The following is a 21,185-nucleotide window of genomic DNA, read 5'->3' on the forward strand; positions in this document are numbered from 1 at the left end:
ATGTCTGTGATTTCAATTGTTAAGACACGAACAAGTGCCTGCAAGAGATAAAAATACATAGTAATAAGATAAAATAAATTGATTACAATCAAGACAATGCCACATAAGTCAATCAGATCATCATAAACAACGAATATATGACAATCTAATTTCTAATTGCACAAAATTAGGGATGGGCAAGAAAAGAAACACACGTAAATGTATGACCACATGGCACATGCTCATAACAAACATCAGATCGTGGTAGAAGTCTTTCTTCAAAACGGACACGGAATATTGATATTAATTGGAAATTTACCTCCCCAATCCACTGTCGCTTTTGATCGCAACGTCTATCATACGGCTCTAATCCCCAAACCCGTCAAACAACTACAACTGTTTTGGGGTGTAATATTGCGGGGGCCAAAAATCCAAACCAACTTTACAAATCACAAGCGCATCAACGTCAAGACCCCTGTGCTGTCTGTGCCACATCCTTTCTAGCCAGCTCCATCAATTATATATGATCTGTATCAAAAAAATATCTAGGTTTATCTTATAAAAAAAAAAAATTTTAAAAAAATCTACCATGAATGTTGGTTAGGACGTCGTGAGGGAATCTCCGCACGATCCATAAATACTTATACAAAGAAAGCTTATTGCATTTTTTTTGTGGTAATGTTTTGCGTTACACATCGATATTATTAGAAAGAAGGATCAGGGGTGTCACAACTTTGAGGGACAAAAGAGGTCAACCTCCATAGTGGGCAACAAGCGCGGATAAAAAAACAGCACATGATCCAATTTTGGAAGCTATTGAGGAGGGTTCAGAATTGGTGATGCTTAGGCCCATCTAGAAATCTCGGTGGATTCTCTAACAGCGAGCCCAACTAGAGAATGTTGTCCAATAGCAGACTTGGGCTCGTTGTGAATAGTAATGAGTGGACCAAGACGGCCCAAATTAAGGATTGACAGTTTGACACCATGATAACCTTAGGTTTGTGCATGGGAAATGGGAAACTTCACGCCACAACGAAAAGTGATATACTTGACGAATTATTGCTCGAATTATGATGAGTGACGTATTTACTACTTCGTTTTGGGTTTCTTACATTCACTCTGCGATACAGATATCGGCTTCTGAACACTGCATGCTAAACTGATTGATGATGTTTTCAATATTTAGAATAGTTGCTCGAAAACTTATGATATAATCCAACTGGATGTCCAGCCCCTTTTCATGCAATCCGATCGCTGAAAATATTCATCTTAGATCATCCCTCGCTCAAGAGGTCACGTTGGATGTTTGTTAGAGTTTACCCTCAAGTTTTCCCACTCAAATTCACTACTTTAATGGTGTCGAAGTTCTTCAAGTGAAATGATATAGATAATTAAAGACATAATTAACAATAAACTCACAAGTAAACGAATCAATTAGTTGGATATAGCTAAAGGTTAACTATATACTACTATAACCAAGAAACTCATAATCTTTCGACGTGTTTAGAATGTTTACATCAATAAGTCTGCCTCTCATTGAACTAGAAGAAAGGAAAGGTTGATGAGTTCTGCTGAGATGTAGCGAATCGAATATTGAATCTCTAACAAAATAGTTGGAGAAATACCTTTAACAGGGAAAATAACGCTATGCGATTGCAAGAGCCGAAGGGAAGGAATGCCATGATCTGGATCCAATCTCAAAAGGAAGTTAGAACACTTTATTAATTGAGTTGACCATTCTTTTAAGAAACCGACCTATTTATTTGTTTGGCGATGTAGTTGATGGCCTTTATGTCATGAGTGAGCAACAATATACTTTACTTTATTGTTATGCCTTTTCTTTACATCGATCAATTTGATAATATCTACGCAAAGGGCATGTGAGCCATCGTCATGAATCATACAAGGTGACAATGGTAATACCACTAAGTTAATATTATAGACACAATGATTTAAAGAAAGGCCGTTTAAAATCTAAACCAAATGTACATTATATAATGAATCAGTAGCTTTAACTTAGCTAGGCTACTCGTTCGTATTAATATATTTTGCGACACCCAAAGAACGAGAGGGTTGTTGATTAATTCTTAATTTTTTATTCAGTGGTCGGTGGTGTTGGTTAGCGTCATTATCAATATACCAAAACGTGAGACATTTAACAGCTTAGAACTACGCACACTGAATGTATAGTTAGGAGATTTGAAGCCCTTAGGGTACATTAACTCGAGTTGTGAGGAGGGTGAGTACATTAACTCGAGTTGTGAGGAGGGTAGAGAATCAGATTGAGATTCGCCAATCTTTCCTGTAACAAGCTAGCTAAATAAATTAAAAGCTATTTAGCTACTATATGCATGTTTTAAAGTCCTTAATCTACAAATAATATTACCACAAACTAATCTCGATCTAGTATTCTATCTATAAATAACTACATTAATTAAATTTCATGGTCCATGAAAATAATGCTCACTTGCAAATGAAAATGATGACAATTGTGAATGCACGGTAGGTCGAGATGTAATGAACTCAAAGAAACTTTTCTTTGGTGGAAGAAATCAAAGAAACTTCAAGTAAAATCATGTGGATATGGAGACCACACATTTGTCTTCTGCACATTCTGTTCGCTAAAGGAAGGTTACACTTATTCATTTCCCCCACTCGAGTAATGGCACTGTTGTTTCATCTTTCATCTTTCATCACCACATTTCTCTGTATTAACCTACTCCTTCTGAGATTGAACCGTTTGAATCAGAGAAAAGCCATGCAGTAATAACAAAACTACTTCATATCAGAACCAGATAAAGTCAAAGACGTGGTTTTACAAGTTAGAATCTTCCTCCGAAAGAACTCGATCATACGTATATAGAACGGATCCGGATCCTTTCCTAACCTCATTTTCTATACCTACGTACTGGAAAATATATACCAGACTTTCGTGTGGTAGTGCATGGCAGCTCATTCTTTATAAACACGAGAATTTGACATTTCGAGTCGCCATTTGAGAAACAGCCACAAACAAATTAAACCAAAGCCGAAACACCTTTCGGTGGTTGCAGTTGAATCTGTATATATATAGAACCTAGCTAACAGTCCAATAATGACGTAACCTGTGAGCTTCAGCAGTAGGCAGTAGGCAGTAGCCGTCTGATTATGATCAACGGATCTAATGGTCCCATGCAGAGAATTCTGCATGTCAAGCCCTCACCATATATAAGCTTACATGAGCTCGCTCCCGTCTTATCCTCGCTCGCAGATTTGGAGATCTTTAAAGGCAGCCAGTGGCTAAAAACGAGGCCACGTGTAAAATATAGCCCCATCCTCTCCCTTCCCTGCCCTGCCCTGCACGTGAGGTCATAGGATTATAAGACGAGGTGGTGGGACCCACCAAACAGATACGTGTGTGGCTCTGATTCTAGGAGTCCCCATCTAGACCAGACCAACTACGGGGAGCCCGAGGAGGATATCGACGGTCCAAATCTCCCCAACGGCTCTTTCAAATGGCGCCATCCAACGGCCGAAACCGAATTGGCGGTTGCCGCCCTACAGTGGATTTCTGGTCTGGACTAAGGGGTAGCCGTCTGCAACGGTTGTCTGTCAAATACACCAAAATCTTATTTAATTAATTTAATAAGATTATAAAAATAAAATTTAAAACATAATAGCCGCAAATTAATTAATTAGGGGTGTGTATTTAAGTAATTAGGGGTGTGTATTTAAAACTTCTCTTAATAGAATTATAAATATAAAATTAGAAAAATAAAAATGAATAAAATAGCCGTTAGAGAGCCTTTGTTTCTATAAAAGGAGGCTGGAGGTGAAGAGCTAAACCGCAACCTCCAAGAAGGTTACACAAAGCTAGCTAATATCCAATCCCCTTAACTTTTAGTTCAACCCTTTGGAATAATCAGGGTTTCTGAGATCCTTCCTGGACCAGAAAATTAATTTATAAGTCATCTCTATCTTTAGCTTAATTTGGAATTTTGGTTATATAGGTGTATATTTTGCTTATCATCTCGATCTCTTCCTTGTTCAAATTTTTGTTTTTGTGAATTAAGCTGCTGAGATTTCTCGATCTTCTTCGTTTCTGTTACCAACTAGCTCTTTGTTTTTAGATTTGAAACACAAACCTAGCTAGCTATGGAGGCTGTTGCTTTAGACCGGTCGATGTCTTCCTGCAAGCAAATTAGAATGATGATGGCAAGAAGAAGCTTCCCTTCCTCTGAAAATGTTGCTCCAAGTATGAACTTCCATGGAGGTCTCTTGCAGGCTCCTCATGCTCATCCTCCTCCCTCATTCTCCTCCTTTAACCCCTCCCTCTTCAATCATTATATGCAGCAACAGTTTCTTCAACCACAGCAGCAACCGCCTCTGCTTCCTCTGCCGGTTTCAAAACCACTACACCAGTCTCTCCCATCTCGTACTCGAAGCCTCTCCCGCCCTCCCACCGCCAGAAAGACCAACAACGCCAGAAGCCAATCCCTGACTCCAAAGAAGCCAAAGTCGAAACAATCCAAGAAGGAAGACATTAATTCCATGCCTGCAGACTGCTTCATCATTGCTTCCACCACCCGTTTGGGACCCGATCCAAATGATCTCCCTAGAGATGTCACTAAGGTGTTGTCATCTTCATCGGGTAAGACTACTCTTATTGGTAGTGTTGGAGTTGGAGAACACAAGGACAATTTTTCAAGTTCCATTTTCACTCTCGCACCACCTCCGAGTAGCTTGCCCCTGCCGAGGTTTTCTCTGAAACCGCCGAGGCGATGCAAGGCAGAAGCTGTGGGAGTTGATGCCGGAGCAACGGACAATCTATGCCGTCTTCTACGTCTCCGGTGAACGGCTGAAAATTGTTCTTTATATAAGTATAAGGGATTGGTGGCCATATATGTTGGTTTGTTTATGTAAATAAAGGCATCAGGGAAGAGGGTATCTGATGATTTACATTTGAATCCCTCTCATGCTTGGCAAATTTGTGATCACCACCTGGGTTTTTGATTGGGGTGCACAACAAAATGCAGCATGTATTTAGGAGTTAGGAGAATGCCCAAGGATTCTTCTTTATCACTTTTCTTTCTTTTGTTGGTCACCAAGAATTAATATCAACTGTTATTTACTTATAAATCTTGTAGTTTATTCTTGCAGGTTGCACTACTTAATTTCCTCTGATACGCTATTTCTACTACCCAAATAAATACCGATTAATACTTAATAGTTTGAAATTTTCCAGGCATGGCCGCAAACAAGTTCTTTTCATTTTAGCCAGCACTTTCCCTTCATTTAATATAAGAGGAAAGTAGTGCATGAGCACCGGCGGATCTAGGTACATGGGTGGGGTGGGGGGGACTCGGGCACCCACGAATTTTGAGCTAAAAAAAAAAAATCTATATATATGCTTCTTTTTTTCTTTTCTTTTTGTAAATGTATGTTGGCTTCCTCAAATCGTCAAGCCCTACTGAAGACGAAGACCGAAGTCGAACTCTTCTCACATTCTCTCAGACTCGGTCCATCCATCTCTTCGTCATTCTTCTCTTCTTCTTTCAAAAAGACCTCAATTCCAGACTCAAATACAATCGTTGAACACTTGAAATTATAATTATAAGTATGTATTTCAATTATGTTCAATTCAATAAGTTCAATTTGGGGCAAACTTTAGGATATGATTAAGGGTTTTTGAATTCAATCGCACCTCCTAAAATCCCAACTGGGTTTTCGTGCTATATGTGCTAGACTCTGAGTTTCTGCTCCATGCCGTCAGGAAAGAACGCCAGTAATTCACCAACGAATTTCAACGCCAGAAGCCCAAAATTTAATGCCTATGGCTCTATGGGCTGATCTTCTAGATTTCTACTTATATATTGGTTTTGTGATTGTTTCCTTTTTTTTTTTTAATCTGATACCCTCTTTGTGTTTTGGTATGTTTTTTTGGAGGTTAACACAGCTAGTTTCTCTAATTGAATTTTCAAATGAAATATGAACTCGAAGCTAGTTTGGCAGGCTAAGATCGATTCGTCCCATATCAATTCGCATGTGGCATAATTTGATGGAAGTTTTGACCTTAATTTGACCAGTTCATTGTTGCATAATTACATAACATCATGCTTAGTGCTAGACTACTAGGAAACTACAATTACCAATTTGGTGAAAAGGTTTTCTTATAGTCTTATTTGACTTGATTGCCAATTTGCCAGTAGATATTGACACCGCTTAGTACTAGGAAATACATAATTACAAGCTGGTTTTATGCAAAATTTCTATAACTTTGGTTTACATACTCAAACAATTACTATGTGCCCCCGGACTATGTGTATTTTTTTTTCAATTAATAAAATTCTTTCACACCATCGGGATTTTTAACAATAATTTTTTTTTTTAATTTTTTTTATTTATTAAGAAGTTCAAGTCCACCCAAAATTTGAATCATGGATCCGCCACTGTGCATGAGTGATTCACATCTCATACAACCTATTTTGAAGAACGTACACATCATGATTGTGTACTTTTGAAGGCTCTTGAAAAGTCGGAGCGAAACCGAAACCTAAACCTAGGTTTCATGAGCAGTGCGACGGCGTCTCTTGGCTCCGATCTGCAACAGAGTGCTCTCAAGGGAGGACGAAACTTCGATCTCGAGCGAGACGGTGGTGAGTTGGCCGGAAATGAGTCCCGTTTCGTTTTTTTTTTTTTTTCAGGCTGAGTTTGAGGTCGACGCAGGCTTGCGGAGGAGGATTAGTTTTTCAATCAGAGCAAATCGGCGTCTTTGGGCGGAAGGTGTGCGGCTTCAGACTTTGAAGCGGGTAGTGTTTTTGCGGCGGCGTCTCCTTTGTCGGCTTAGACCAAAGGCAAGTTCTTTTCCAACTCTGCTGATGGGGGAAGGCCGCTGGCGACCGCCTGAGTGGTGATGGGCGGAGTTGCCTCTCGGAAGGGTCAGATCTCGGTCAATTTGGGTGTGGGAGACGATAGGTTGGGCAGTGGGCTTATGGGCCTCTGCCGATCTGGGCTGCAATGCAGTCTGGAAAACTGGGCCAGTTGGTTCAGTTCCCCTTTTCTTTTACACTTGGGTTGGGCTCAGGTTTGGGCTTTTTGGGAGGTGGCATGTCTTGCTCTTTACCCTGTACTTGTTCCTACAATGTTACTATGGCTGGGTTGAGTGTTGCGACGTACACCAAGAAGGTCTTAGGCGTCAAGATGTTCAGACTAGTGGTTCCATTTTTGGGCAGTGTAGGGTTAGGGAGTTTTTTTTTTTAATTTTGTATTTTGTTTTCTGCAGTTCTTTTAGGATTTTAGTCTTTTTGGAGTTTCTGTTTTGGATTTTAGTCGTTTCATTCGAGCATCGATATGTAATATGAGGGATCTTTGGACCTCTCAAGCTTACCCGAGTGAGGTCGTATGATTTAATATCAATGGATCAGTCTTCCGTTGCCCTCAAAAAAAAAAAAAAAACACATCACAATTGTGTAATTAGCACATACACATGAAACTTTATTGCTTTGGTTTTAATCTGTAATTCATGTCTGTTATCATAGATTTATATTGCATAAGAATAATTCAAGTTGAACACAGAAAAAGGTCTAATCCAAGTGATCTCTTTGAATGTAATAAAGTATTGGATCATATGCAATGCAAACTTACAAATCAATGGTGGTCCTTCAATACATTGGAATGATGATGATCAGTGGCGTAGCCAGAAATTTTATCTAGGAAGGCCAAAACTTAAGAAAGAAAAACACACTAAAATTACTAATTTATAGATTTAAAATTATATTACATAACTTAGTATATACAAGTAAGTTTTTTTTTTTTAAAGTGAGTAATATTATTGAATGAGTTGTCGACCACCTTGCAAACGAGAAGAACTCAAGAAATAAAGCTAAAGAAAATGAAATGGTTGAGAAGAGAGGAATAAGGGGACAAAAAAATATATAAGATCATGATTTTTTTCATCTTTTGATTTCTCCGGTAAAAGATTTACTATATTTATATTGGACTAAATTCAATTTGCCTCCTCAAATTTTGGGGCAAACATCAGTTTGGTCCCTAACATTTTTTTTTAGGGGAAATGATCATTTACCTAATTTTGGGGTTAATTAACCCCACTTACCCAAACACTCTAAGAGATTGCCCACTTACCCAAACACTCTAAGAGATCATTTCCCTAATACCCAATTAAGTATTTTTTTTATTCTTTTTTATTTATTTTTGGGACATTTTTGCCCTCTCCTTCTTTGTTACTTAGAGAGAGAAGTCATCGGAGACCTTGCCGGACTCCAGTGACCAGTGGCCGGCCGCGGACTCCGGCGACCGGTGACTGGAATCCGGAGACCGGTGACCTGAATCCGGAAACCGGTCACAGGAATCCCGAATCCGGAGACCGGTGACAGGATTCCGGCAACCGGTCACAGGAATCCCGAATCCGGCTACCGGACTGGTGATCGGATTCCGGCGTCTGATTTTATTACCCCCTAATAATACCCTGTAATCATATTATTGCCCCGCAATAGACATGTATAACTACTCAATAAAACTTGCAGGTATTGGAACATGTTGAAGGTTCTAGCTCACTATCTCGGTCTGTAAGTTCAACACATACAAGCTTTCGAGAAACCAAGGATAGCAATCAGCAGGATGTTAAGTCAATCACAACAAGAGAGCAAGATCCAAATGATCAAAAGTTGTCTTAACCTAGCTTTTCTCCCAGTCAATCAATATGGGAAGTAGTAAAACTAAATGCACCTGAGTGGCCTTACGCGATACTCGATTCAGTTGGTACAGTTCTGGCAGAAATGGAAGCCCCTCTCTTTGCCCTTGGAATAACTCACATCTTGTCTGCATTTTATTCTCCAACTGGTTCTGAAATCAAACACGAAGTTGACAAGGTAACTCTCATGTTTGTTGCACTAGCCGGTGTTACTGTTCCAGTATATCTGTTGCAACACTACTTCTACACATTGATGGGGGAGTGGCTCACAAGTCGTGTGCGCCTATTAATGTTCTCAGGTTCTTTTCTACTTACTGTTTCCTTACTTCACAGTTTAAGCTTCCACAAAGTAGAGCAAATCTAAGAGTTCTTTCTTGTTTCAACTGCAGCTATACTTTCAAACGAAGTTGGGTGGTTTGATTTGGATGAGAATAACACTGGTTCACTGACATCAATCCTAGCTGCCAATGCAAAATTAGTCCGAAGTGCTCTAGCTGACCGTCTATCAACAATAGTACAGAATTTATCACTCATAGCAACTGCATTTGTTATTTCCTTCACATTAAGTTGGCGTATTGCAGCTGTTGTGGTTGCTACCCTCCCCCTGCTAGTTGGAGCTTCCATTACTAAGGTCAGTGTCAAATATCAGTCCAAACATTTTCCATTTGCATAATGATGTTTATGCTAATGTCCTTAATTCCATATATATATATATATATGTGTGTGTGTGTGTGTGTGTGTGCAGCAACTGTTTCTTAAGGGATTTGAGGAGACTACAATAGTGCTTATGCTAAAGCAACTTCCCTAGCTCGTGAAGCAATTGCCAACATACGTACTGTTGCTGCATTTGGGGCTGAGGATAGAATATCACTTCAGTTTGCATCAGAGCTAAACCAGCCAAATAAGAAAGCAGTTCTTCGAGGTCACATTTCCGGTTTTTTCTATGGCATATCGCAGTTTTTTTCATTCTGTTCCTATGCACTCGGCCTTTGGTATGCATCAGTTCTAATCAAGCACAAAAACTCTAATTTTGGAGACATCATGAAGTCCTTTATGGTATTGATTTTTACTGCACTGTGCATAGCAGAAACACTTGCTCTTGCTCCAGACATTGTGAAGGGGCCGCGGTCACTAGCACTCGGGTCGATTTTTAGTATTCTCAAAGGAGAAACAATCATACATTCTAATGATCCCACATCAAATGTGGTTGCTGTTATCAGAGGAGAAATAGAATTCAGAATTGTGAGCTTTTGGTACTCTACTCGGTCTGATATCACCATTTTCGACAACTTGAATTTGAAAGTGTCAACTGGAAAGAGTCTTGCAGTTTTCGGTCGAAGTGGTTCGGGGAAGAGTACTGTAATTGCACTAGTAATGAGATTTTATGACCTTATTTTTGGAGCAGTTATGATTGATGGACATGATATCAAAGGCTTAAACTTGAAATCTTTGAGGAAGAAAATAGGACTAGTCCAGCAAGAGCCAGAATTGTTCTCAACAACAGTTTATGACAACATTAAGTATGGGAATGAGGAAGCATCCGAAGTTGAGGTCATGAGGGCGGCGAAAGCAGCAAATGCTCATGAATTCATAAGCAGAATGCCTGAAGGGTTGAAAACTCAAGTGGGAGAGAAAGGAGTGCAGTTATCTGGTGGGCAAAAACAGCGGGTGGCTATTGCTAGTGCTATACTGAAAGATCCATCAATTCTTCTTTTAGATGAAGTAACAAGTGCATTGGACACAGAGGCCGAGAAGCTGGTTCAGGAGGCTCTAGATAAGCTAATGGAAGGCCGAACCACTATTCTGGTAGCACACAGATTGTCAACTATTCATGATGCGAACAAGATTGCCCTGCTACAAAATGGTCGGGTGGTGGAAATGGGTAGCCATGAGCAACTGATTGGAACTCCCGGTAGTCTGTATAAGCAATTAGTTAGTCTATAACAAGAGAAGAGTGAACAAGTGCTTGATTAACTCAAAAGCTTATGAATGATAACTCTTTTCAATCACAAGCTTTGGAAAATCGTTATATAATGAATATTGTACAAGAATAGGCAGCTTCTGGGGGACGCCCTAATAAGATCACCAATGTATATGTTAGGCTTCATCGTGGACAATAAAGCTTTCACAGTATAATAAGACCACCATGTCCGTCAATACCAGATTTCCTTCCTAGAATATTCAAATCAAACAAGAGGAATCTCATATCTGGATAGAGTAAGAACCATGTTTAGCTTGATATTCAAATCCCAAATGAATCATACAATGCAGAATTCAAGATGACATCAAGTTGCTGACCAATGATCAATGTAAGTGGCCAAACTTGCACTAATATAATAAACCCTGAAAACCAAGAGTGCCAGTTAATCATACAACAATATTCACTCCCGGAAGCACTTACTTCACAATAGGGATCTTTATCACATCTGGTCAATACATGAGTTGTACGTACGTGTGTTAACTTATGCTTCCTTGAAACCAGTCTGAAACAAACGATCTAATCCTTTCACCTGAAACCCTAGAATGTCAGTCGTTACTATACATGATTGCTTACTCGAGGGACTAAAGACAAAGGAGTTACTGAAGAGGGAGATAGGTCATCTGGTCAATAAATCTCTGAAACCGCCGAGGCGATGCAAAACAGAAGTTGTGGGAGTTGATGCCGGAGAAACGGACACTCTGCCGTCTTTTACGTCTCCGGTGAACGGCACGAGCCGTTCTTGGTGGCCATGTTGGTTTGTTTTTGTAAATAAAGGAGGCATCAGGGGAGGAGGATATCTGATGGTCATCATTTGAATCTTTATCATGGCTAGGCAAAATTGTGATTACCGCCTGGGTTTTTCATTGGAGTGCACAAAAAAAATGCAGCATGTGCATTTAGGCTCAGGAGAATTCCAGAGGATTTTAATTGGCTAAAGTTATCTCACTTTTACCTTAGTAACAAATTTTTATTCTCACTTACCCTGTTTAAAGCAAAATGACAATTTTGCCATTGATTTAATTAATTAATTACACGTGCCCCTATCTCCCCGATCTTCTTTCGTTCTCTCTCTCTCCGCCCTGCAAAGCCCCAACGCCACTGGCTTGCTGAGGCCGCCGTGGGTCGAAGCTCTGACGAACTGGGGTCGGTTTTCGCCGCCATCCACCTCGACTGCGTCGCCGTCGACTGCATCTCCGATTCCGGTTTCGTCCTCCTCTCTCATCACCACAACTTCGCCGACCTCTTCTCCCTCTACAGCGACGCCATTTTTCGCTCCACGATTCGGCTTCTAGCCTCACTATCCGGCCGCAATCGGAACTGGTAGGATCGCCGGTTGCTTGGTTTCGCCAATCACGAAATCAAAACCGGAGTGACTGATGGTTGCTTTTTTTTTTTTTTGAAAGAAAGAAGATTCTTATGGTTTTGACTTTTGACTAGGGGTGGGTTTGCGAAACCGAAAACTGAAAAAAAACTGAGCTGAAAGTAGAACAGAAGCCGAAAAATACCGAACCGAAAAAAAACTGCACCGAATCGGTTCGGTTCGGTTTTAGCATAAAAAAAAACCAAACTGAACCGAAAAAAACTGAAAACTGAAAACTGAACCGAAAAAACCGAACTAGTTAAAACTACGTCGTTTTGACTTTAGAAACCCTAAGGGCTAAAGGTCCACGACTTCTATGCCTCTCGCCTCTCTTTTTGTCTCTCACCCTTTCATTTCAGTTTCTCTTTCTTCTCTGGCCTCTCGCCGTCTCTTTCTTCTCTTCATCAATCCTCTTAGTTTCCTCGTTGTCGTCAAGAACTCGAGATCGCCAAGGAGTGGAAGGGTCGTTAGTTCTCTCAGTTTTCTCTTCGTTTCTGGTTTCCGTTGCCGCTCTGGTCATCCAGGCCTTCAAGGAGCCGGATCCCGACCGCAAGAACATCGAGCACAACGACCAGATGGGACCAATGCTCTGACTGCACCCTTCTTCTTCTTCATACTCCACATATCCAGAACCTCTCTCTCTCTCTCTATCTCTCTTTGTATCTGTATATATCTATAGATCTCTCTCTCTCTCTGATTCTTATTGATATTGACAGTTTTGTATTTCGTGAAAACATAGATGAAGGTGAGACCTCAAGAACATCCTTGGCGCTGGTACGTTTTTGCTTTCTGTGATTTATTTGCTTATTGTTTGGTTAAATATAGGCCCAAATTTTGGGGCTTTATGATCGATTAGTGCTATTGATTTGTAATTCATGCTCTGTATTCCTACTTTGCCATGTGGGTTTTGAATTTTGAGTATCTTTCTTCTTGTTCTATGGATTTAGATTATTATGTGGTGATTATTTGCAATTGATGATATTATTTTGTGGGTTGTTGATAATGGTAGAGAAGATGGAGCTGCTGGGATTGTTAATGATGGGTCTGAGGTGTTGTGCCAGATGAAAGGCTCGGTTGGGTCGAGTCCAGGTATTGCCTGTTAATTGAAGATTTTATCTTTCATATTACATGTTGAAGTTTGTCAAATTTAACTCGTAGATTGTGTTTATCCAAGAAATTAGACAAATTCATTGATCTGTTTTTTGCATGTGGAACTGGTAAGTGAGTAGCTTAATGTTTCACAGTCAATGGTAATTCATGAAAATGCTGACCGCAGGCTTAGGAAGTTAGTCACTAAACTTTTATATGCGTGGTTTATTAGACATGAGTTTAAGAGTGGTTCAGCATGAAATCCCCCATCACAAAACTTCATCGATCTACGAGCGAGTTGTATAATAGATATCAGTCCCTTAAAGGAGAGCTTATCTGCCTGAAAGTTGGTCTTTCTTTTTTTTTACTTGTTTACCATAGAAGTGAGAATACACAATGTATTTATTTTGTTGTGGTACTTCAGTTTTCTGTATTCAATGTTCAGTCAAGTTTGTGATATCCAAGGAAGGAAATGTTGCAGAGACTAGTTGATTTACATTGTCACCGATATACTTTTTGGCCTGGTAATCTCATTGTATTCAATTGCTACTACGCATGATTGTTGGAATTATGATTAGCTTTTGAAGTGTAATTCTTGAGAGTTAATGAAAGTTCACAACATCTCATTTTTATCATATGTGCCTGGCCCTGCAATTTTTTATTGGTAAAGGCACTATCAAAGAATATATATCAATAAACAGATGCTGCACGTTAACAGAAACATTAAAGTTTCTGTTAACTTCTTCAGTAATAAAATTTGGCTGTGGCAGGTTGATAAACTAGAACTCAGGTGGTGGAAATATATTTCTAGTTGAAACTATTTGGATAACTTATGTTTGGGACTTTAATTTACTGATACTATGCAGGAGTTGTGGCTGAGATTACATGGGAGAGATTACAAGCACAAAGCACCCGTCTTGGATAAGAGGGATTGACTCTTTTTTTGTTTTTTTTGGGACTTTCAATTATGTGTAATGGTTAATGGTTTGTTCTTTTTTTTTTTTTTCTTTTTTTTAATATTGAAGAGGCTCCAATGGCCTTGATTATGAATTTCCTAGTTTCCAGAGCAATTTTAGTAAGTTGATAGACATTTGTTTTTTCTATGAGCAAAGGGGCCTAAAAGGCCAGCAGAAAGAGAAAAAGACATAGGAAAAAAAAACAATAGATAAAAAAAAATCATTATTAAACGATTATTTATTTAAAAAAAAAAAAAAAAAAAACCGAACTTGGACCAAACCGAACCGAACCGCACATTTTCAGTTTTAAACTCTGAAAAATGAAAAACCGAACCAAACCGACCCGAAGTTTAATTTCGGTTCGATTTTTGGTTTTGGCTCAAAACCGAACCGAATCAAACCAAACCCACCCCTACTTTTGACCAATTGACGGGTGCTTTTTTTCTTTTTCTTTAATTATCTATTGTGTGACTGAGCTTCAACCCTCTCGTTTTCTTTTTTTTGGTAAAATGGGGGCAGAAGGCTTAGAAGAAAAGAAAAATGAAAAAAAAAATTATTGGGAGGCAATAGACGTCTATTGGGGAGCAATAAATGCTTTGAATTGATGTAACCTCCTTATTTTTTTTCCTTAATCAAAGTTTTATTTTTCTAATTTTAGAGAGATTAATTCTCATTCCAACGACCGAAATGTCTATTGGGGGCAATAAACCTCTTCGGCCCCATATGAGATCTCCGATAATCTCTTTGAGGACTTCCGGCGAGATTTCATAAACCTCTATTACCCCTAATAAAGGTCTATTGGGGGGCAATAGAGGTTTATTTGAGAGTAATATATGTCTATTTGGGGGAAATAAACCTTTCCGGCGACCTATGAGATCTCCGACGACCTCTTTGGAGACCTCCGGCGAGGTTTTCAGAGAAGTCTAGCGGACGGTGACCGGAATCCGGCGAAGTTTCCTATGTCTTCTCTCTCTCTCTCTCTCTCTCTATGTAATAAAGGGGTGAGGGTAAAATAGTCTAAAAAAGGAAGAAGAACTTAATCAGGTATTAGGGAATACCTTATTAGAGTCTTTATGGGTAAGGGGGAATTAAAAAAACTTAATGGGGTAAGTGGGAAAAAAATCTCTAGAATTAGGGTAAATGGACAAAAACCATTTTTGTTTTCCAGTTTTCTTTCTTTTGTTGGTCACCAAGAAATAATATCCAGTGTTAACAAGTCCAGTGTTAACAATATCTAGTGTTACTCAAGTAAAATGCAAATGCCTGAGGAGTGATTTGGGTGTCCAAATTGATTTGGGGTGTTATGTGGATCTAGGCCCAAGTGTGGACTGAGTTAACAAGTCCTTACTTATGTTACGTATTTGGGATCCCGAGAGACCAATCCAAGTCAATTTATGTTATTTTCCCTACAAACTAGTGAAGGTGTTTGTTGATAGCTTACTTACTATGGAGTTATTTATACACCAAATAAATAAATTTCTTAGAGTACCACAATTGAATGTAATAACGAATGGAGATTCAAACTATTTTACTTTGTGTGGAGTGACTTTACATAGTCATGTAGGCTCAAATAATTGAGCTTCAATGTACTAGTGGATGATCATTATCTTCCCTTACTTGGCCCTTAAATTAGGGTACAAGTACATAGAGATATATTGTATGTGCCGTTCTGGCTTTGGAATTAATGAAATCCCTCTTTTCTGTTAAAAAAAAAAAGTAAAAGAATTTTACATTTCAATTCTAATTTTTTTCTTTTAAATCTTGAAGTTTATTCACATTTTGTTAGAACTTTTCCATTTTGTATATTGTACTCAAATAAATACAAGAACTCTTGCAGCTTGCACTACTTAATTTCCTCTAATACATACCCACAAAATACTGATTCATTACTAAACAGTTTGAACTTGTCCAGGCATGGCCACTTCATCGATCGATCAGCTGATCTCATTTTTTCATGTCCATCTGCTTTGGAGAGAAATTAGTACAGAAGATTAAATAAACAAATTAGGGCTAAATACAAATTACTACCATGTGGTTTAGGTCCAAAATCAATTCAGTCCTTGAACTTCTAATTTCATCAAAAACACCCCTGCACTTTCAATTTTGATCTAATAGGTCCAATTTGTTAGTTTTCCGACAATTGAGTTATTTAACTTGTTAATGTGGCTCATATATGGCCTATGTTTTATGATGTGGTGTCGAGGTGGTCTGCATAGTCAATTTAGGAGTGAGTCATACTATTAAAAATAAATAGTTTTTCAACAAATAATCCAACTATAACTTGAACCCATAACAAAATATTAACGAATTGAACCTATTAGATCAAAATTGAAAGTGCAGGGGTGTTTTTGATGAAATTAGAAGTCCAGGGACTGAATTGATTTTGGACCTAAACCACAGGGTACTAACTAGTATTTAGCCCAACAAATTAATACAATTTCTTGGATGAAAATTGAAAAGCGCAAATACCTTTGCCAATAAGAACAAATACTATTAGTCTTCTCCTTTTGTTGATATGCCTAGCTCCCTTCGAATATCCTGTATTCCTGCAACAAGAACACACATGGAATGTCTAGGTGTTATGACCAGTAAGAATGAGGAAAATGATATAATGTTTGGTGATATATTATGAACTGACTAATCTAGATCCAGATACTACAATAAGATTGTAAACCCGACAAAGACAAAGTGTACCAAAAACACTAATCAGAGAATTAAGTAACTACCAAATGCATCCACTAGGAAAAACACAAGAACTTCATTAATAGAAAAAAGATGATGGAGAGCTCTTTTTACAAGTACATGGCATACCTAGTTACCTACTGTGTAAGATTTTTTTACATTTGGAGAGCTCCAAAAACAACAAAAATGATCATGTTAACCTACAGACAACAGGCGACCTCTATACCGTCATCTAATGAGTGTCGTCTGTTTGCATTTTTGTAGTAGTGGTGATCATATCAGAAATTTACAAAACTAGGGAAAAGAAATATGAAGATGACATTCAATTCTTCAGACCAAAAAAATAATTCAATTCTCAGGAGAGACTTATTGACCACTAGTATAGGAAATATTTGTGTACCACAGGTTCTGTTACATTTTTTTTTGACTTTGTCAAGGGGAATCCAAATGCTTCCTAGGCCCAAGATAAACCCCTTCGGCGCAGGTTCTGTTACATTATATCAGAAGATTCATTTATGAGTTTTTCTATTGGAACCTCCAAATTTACTCACTTCACCTCTATACTTTTTACACCTCTTATCAAATTTTCAAATACTAAATTTACTCACTAAACCTCACTAAACTTCCTCAAATAACCTCACTCATATAATTTGCAAACAAATTATTATCTTTAAAATAAAAAATTTAGTTATTTCAATGATTTAATCATTCTATAAATCTTAACTAAATATACATTTCTTAATCAAACTTGAGTTTCAAAAATTAATGTCTAATCAATAAGAAAATGCCATGAACTATTCTGTTTTTTAATTTTTTTTTTCTATTTTAGCTGTGCAAAAAAAAAAAAATGAAGAAATCATTTGTTTTTATTCTAAAAAAAAAATCATTTGTTTTTTAATGTTTGTTTTTTATATTAAGAAAAAAAAATGTTTTTTTTTTCCTATATTGTTTGTACCACATGATTAATTATTTAAATATAATCATATTTTTAATTCTTATTAAATATATATGAATGCTTTAATGAGTATGTAGTGAAATTGAAAAATGAAAATAGATAAGGAAAATAATAAGAAATACAATCTAATATTATTGAATTGGAAAGTCTACATAAAATAAATATAATATTTTTTGGTATAATTATTGTCCTTGATAGTCATTTTATAGTAGGTTATATATGTCATTTAATAATTCATAATAGAGTGAGGTCAAGTGAGCAGATTTGGAGGTTCCAATAGAAACTCTCTTTATTTATCCATCAATCATCTCTAATCAATTGTGATACTCGAAATGCAGATAAATATAATTCAGCTGGCTCTACTTTGCAGTTTGCATAGTTTCCTGAAATTCGCACTAGGAGCATTGGCCGGGTTTCGCATAAGGAGTTGTGGTCAAATACAGCATATTTCCACAGAAGTCGCAGAACAATATCGCCAATACATATTTTCCGGTTCTATCTTAGAATTTAGTTTTTTTTTTTTTTTTTTAAATTGTTTTTTACCACCTCCATGAAGTAAATAGGAAACGACTGCAAAGGAATTGGACCAAACCAAAACCTTTATCAAAACATGAAACACGCTAACGAAAACGAAACGGGCTGGAGCCCAAAGGTCACTTATTCAATGTATAATGTTCAATTGGCATCCAACTTCAATTAGAGGTATCACATTTTAACACATCATAATTTTGTAATTAGCATATACACATGGAACTTCGCTGCTTTGGATTTAATTTGTCGTTCAAGTCTGTTATGGTAGATTTATACTGCATAACAATAATTCAAGCTGAACATATATAGAAGAGGTCTAATCCAAGTGGTCTCTCTAAATGTAATAAAGTAAGTATTATTAGATCAAATGCCAAACAATATTCCAAATCAATGATGGTCCTTCGGTCCTTCCTGATATTGGGATGATGATGATGTAAACAGCTGGGGTCAAATCTATCTACCACTGAGCTAATTGTACAAGTTTGAAGCAACCCTACAACGCTCAAGTGAAACGGAAATTCGGTAATAAAGATTTACAAAGCATTGGTTGGTTTTTTTTATGACAAGCAGTGGTTGGTTGAGTGCAGATAATTAGTTCTATCACATGACATTTGCTTTATTGGCGGGAATGGACTGCACTCCTTCCATGACTTGTTCATGAAAACTAGTACGTTTTTTCTATAATCTTTCCAATTTCGATCTCTGTTCCTCTCTGAGAAACAACTTTGGCTACATTGATCTACAATGGAGGAAGTGGAGCTTGCCTCCAAATCCAGTGAGTTTTCGGACAACCCACATCCGAAAATGGACCAACCAGTGCATTCAAACAAGCAGAAGCCGCGCAGTGTTTCATTTCTTGGCCTCTTTGCTGCTGCTGATAAAATGGACTATGTCTTGATGCTTTTCGGAAGTTTCGGAGCGTGTATCCATCGTGCTGCACTTCCTGTATTCTTTGTCTTGTATGGCAGGATGATAGATTCTTTGGGGCATATGGCTAAGCATCCTAACAAAATGTCTTCCCGGATTTCTGAGGTAAAATGAAACATATCACCCTGCTAACAAAAATGATCGAGTTTCGATTCCATGATGTTCTCTGCATGTTATGCATTGTTGATTGTACAAGAATCAGCCCCATCAATTAATTACTGGTTTGCGGTCGTCTGCAATATGTTAGCAGTAATTCTTACAAGTTCTACATGTATCTGACTCATTTGCAGTATGCTTTGTACTTGATCTATCTTGGAATTGTTCTCTTTATATCAGCATGGATAGGTATGTTTCATACATTCAATTTCAAAAGCACAACTCTTAAGATTTGCTGCGTTACTGTTGTTGACATTTTGATCTTTCAGGTGTAGCATCTTGGACGCGAACTGGTGAGAGGCAGACAGCTCGTTTGCGATTGAAGTATCTTCAATCAGTTCTAAGGAAGGATATTGATTTTTTCGACACTGAAGCCAGAGACACTAACATCATTTTCCACATTTCAAGTGATGCTATACTAGTCCAAGATGCAATAAGTGACAAGGTAACAAATATACAGAAACTTATTCTGTGCTTGATCTAGAACCATAATGGGATGCTTCGAATGGAGTAATCACATCTTGTATGATCTTAATGCAGACAGGCCACACTTTGCGTTACCTAGCTTTCTCAGTTCATTGTAGGATTGCCATTCGATTTGCATCGGTGTGGCAGCTTACGCTTCTTACCTTAGTTGTGGTTCCACTGATAGCTCTTGCAGGGGGAGCCTATATGACGCAGTCGGAACATTAGCCTAGGTTTACAAGCAATAAACCTAAACAAAGGGTTCTGGAGTCCACCAGAGATAAAAGAGAAAATTCTCTATTTGATTGATAAAAGATAATAGGTAGGTTCTACAGCTACTTAAGGCTGCTTATATATGAGAAAAGAAACCCTAGGGCGACTAACAATGAAACCCTAAACCCCACGGGTAAAAATAAAACAAATCCAAAACAAACTAGGAAACCAAAAATTCTGAAAAAGAGTAAATTGCAGTTTTGAGGCCCTAAACGACCCCGAAAGCCCGAAAAACCCCACACGTAGTGGCATAGCGACGAGTTTTGTTCCTGGCGCGATTCCCTTTCCGGAAAGCTATGGCACGCTCGAATCGGACACCAAATGCGAAAGTTGCAATAGTAATTTGGGTTTTTCTCCTTTTGCACGATCTAACTGTTCTTCGATTCCTCTCGACAACCGTTCTACATCAGTCTCCTCCACCTCCGAAGAACTCGACCCCGAGTTCTCTTCAGGATGATGAGGTTCATCTTCACGAAACTCATGCATATCAACAACATTAAAAGTGTTAGAAATGCCCATCGAATCTGGAAGTGCAACAACATAAGCATTATTAGGGCTGGCTTAAATTACCATACCTACCGAAACCAGCCGAAAACCGGCCGAACCGGTGGCCTCGGCGCCGACAAATCCGATACCTGAAGGTACGGCACGGTACTACCGTACCGAAGCAAAGTTATCGGCTCGGTAGTGGTACAACCAATTGCATAGGTTCGGTGTTACCGAACCAGCCGAGATAGAAGTTTCTAGATTTAATTCCAAAAAATCCTACTCTCTTGCATTTTCCAAGCATCGAACCTTTGCCAACATCACAACAAACTCGAACCTCTTACCACCAGGCCACAAGCTTGCTTGTGTAAAGTTAAGGAAAAACAAATAATTAAATGGAATCAGAAATGATGAAAATTAAAATGTGTTTCGAGTCGTCTTCTTCGTTCTCTTTCTCCTTTGTTCTCTCACTTTCTGCTCTCTGTCTCTCTCTCCATTTCTGGCTCTTGTTCTTCTTATATTCTTTTGCTTCTGCCTCCATTTTCTCATCATTTAACTTATTCATTCTTCCACTTCTTCTTTCACCTCTAGATATGAATCAAAAATCGGATCTCCAACTGAATTTCTAGATCTGGATTTAGGAGGACCGTTGTTCT

The 21,185-nt window shown here is 38.2% G+C and overlaps 2 protein-coding genes and 1 pseudogene across 2 annotated transcripts; all 3 read left to right on the top strand.

Moving 5' to 3' along the window:
- The first annotated feature begins 3,790 nt into the window (after nucleotides 1-3,790).
- On the top strand, nucleotides 3,791-5,097 carry LOC133739543 (uncharacterized). Its single transcript, XM_062167327.1, has one exon. It carries the CDS (start codon nucleotides 4,114-4,116, stop codon nucleotides 4,810-4,812), a length of 699 nt encoding a protein of 232 aa, XP_062023311.1. The 5' UTR covers nucleotides 3,791-4,113; the 3' UTR covers nucleotides 4,813-5,097.
- A 3,554-nt stretch (nucleotides 5,098-8,651) lies between these two features.
- On the top strand, nucleotides 8,652-10,794 carry LOC133740582 (ABC transporter B family member 13-like; annotated as a pseudogene).
- Nucleotides 10,795-18,966: 8,172 nt separating this feature from the next.
- LOC133737936 (ABC transporter B family member 13-like) lies at nucleotides 18,967-19,805 on the top strand. The gene is made up of 3 exons (XM_062165395.1): nucleotides 18,967-19,254; nucleotides 19,440-19,494; nucleotides 19,575-19,805. The coding sequence occupies exons 1-3, from the start codon at nucleotides 18,967-18,969 to the stop codon at nucleotides 19,787-19,789; spliced, it is 558 nt and encodes a 185-aa protein (XP_062021379.1). The 3' UTR covers nucleotides 19,790-19,805.
- The last annotated feature ends 1,380 nt before the right edge of the window (nucleotides 19,806-21,185 follow it).

The sequence above is a fragment of the Rosa rugosa genome, chromosome 3 (genome assembly GCF_958449725.1).
Source record: "Rosa rugosa chromosome 3, drRosRugo1.1, whole genome shotgun sequence".
Taxonomy (NCBI): Eukaryota; Viridiplantae; Streptophyta; class Magnoliopsida; order Rosales; family Rosaceae; genus Rosa; species Rosa rugosa.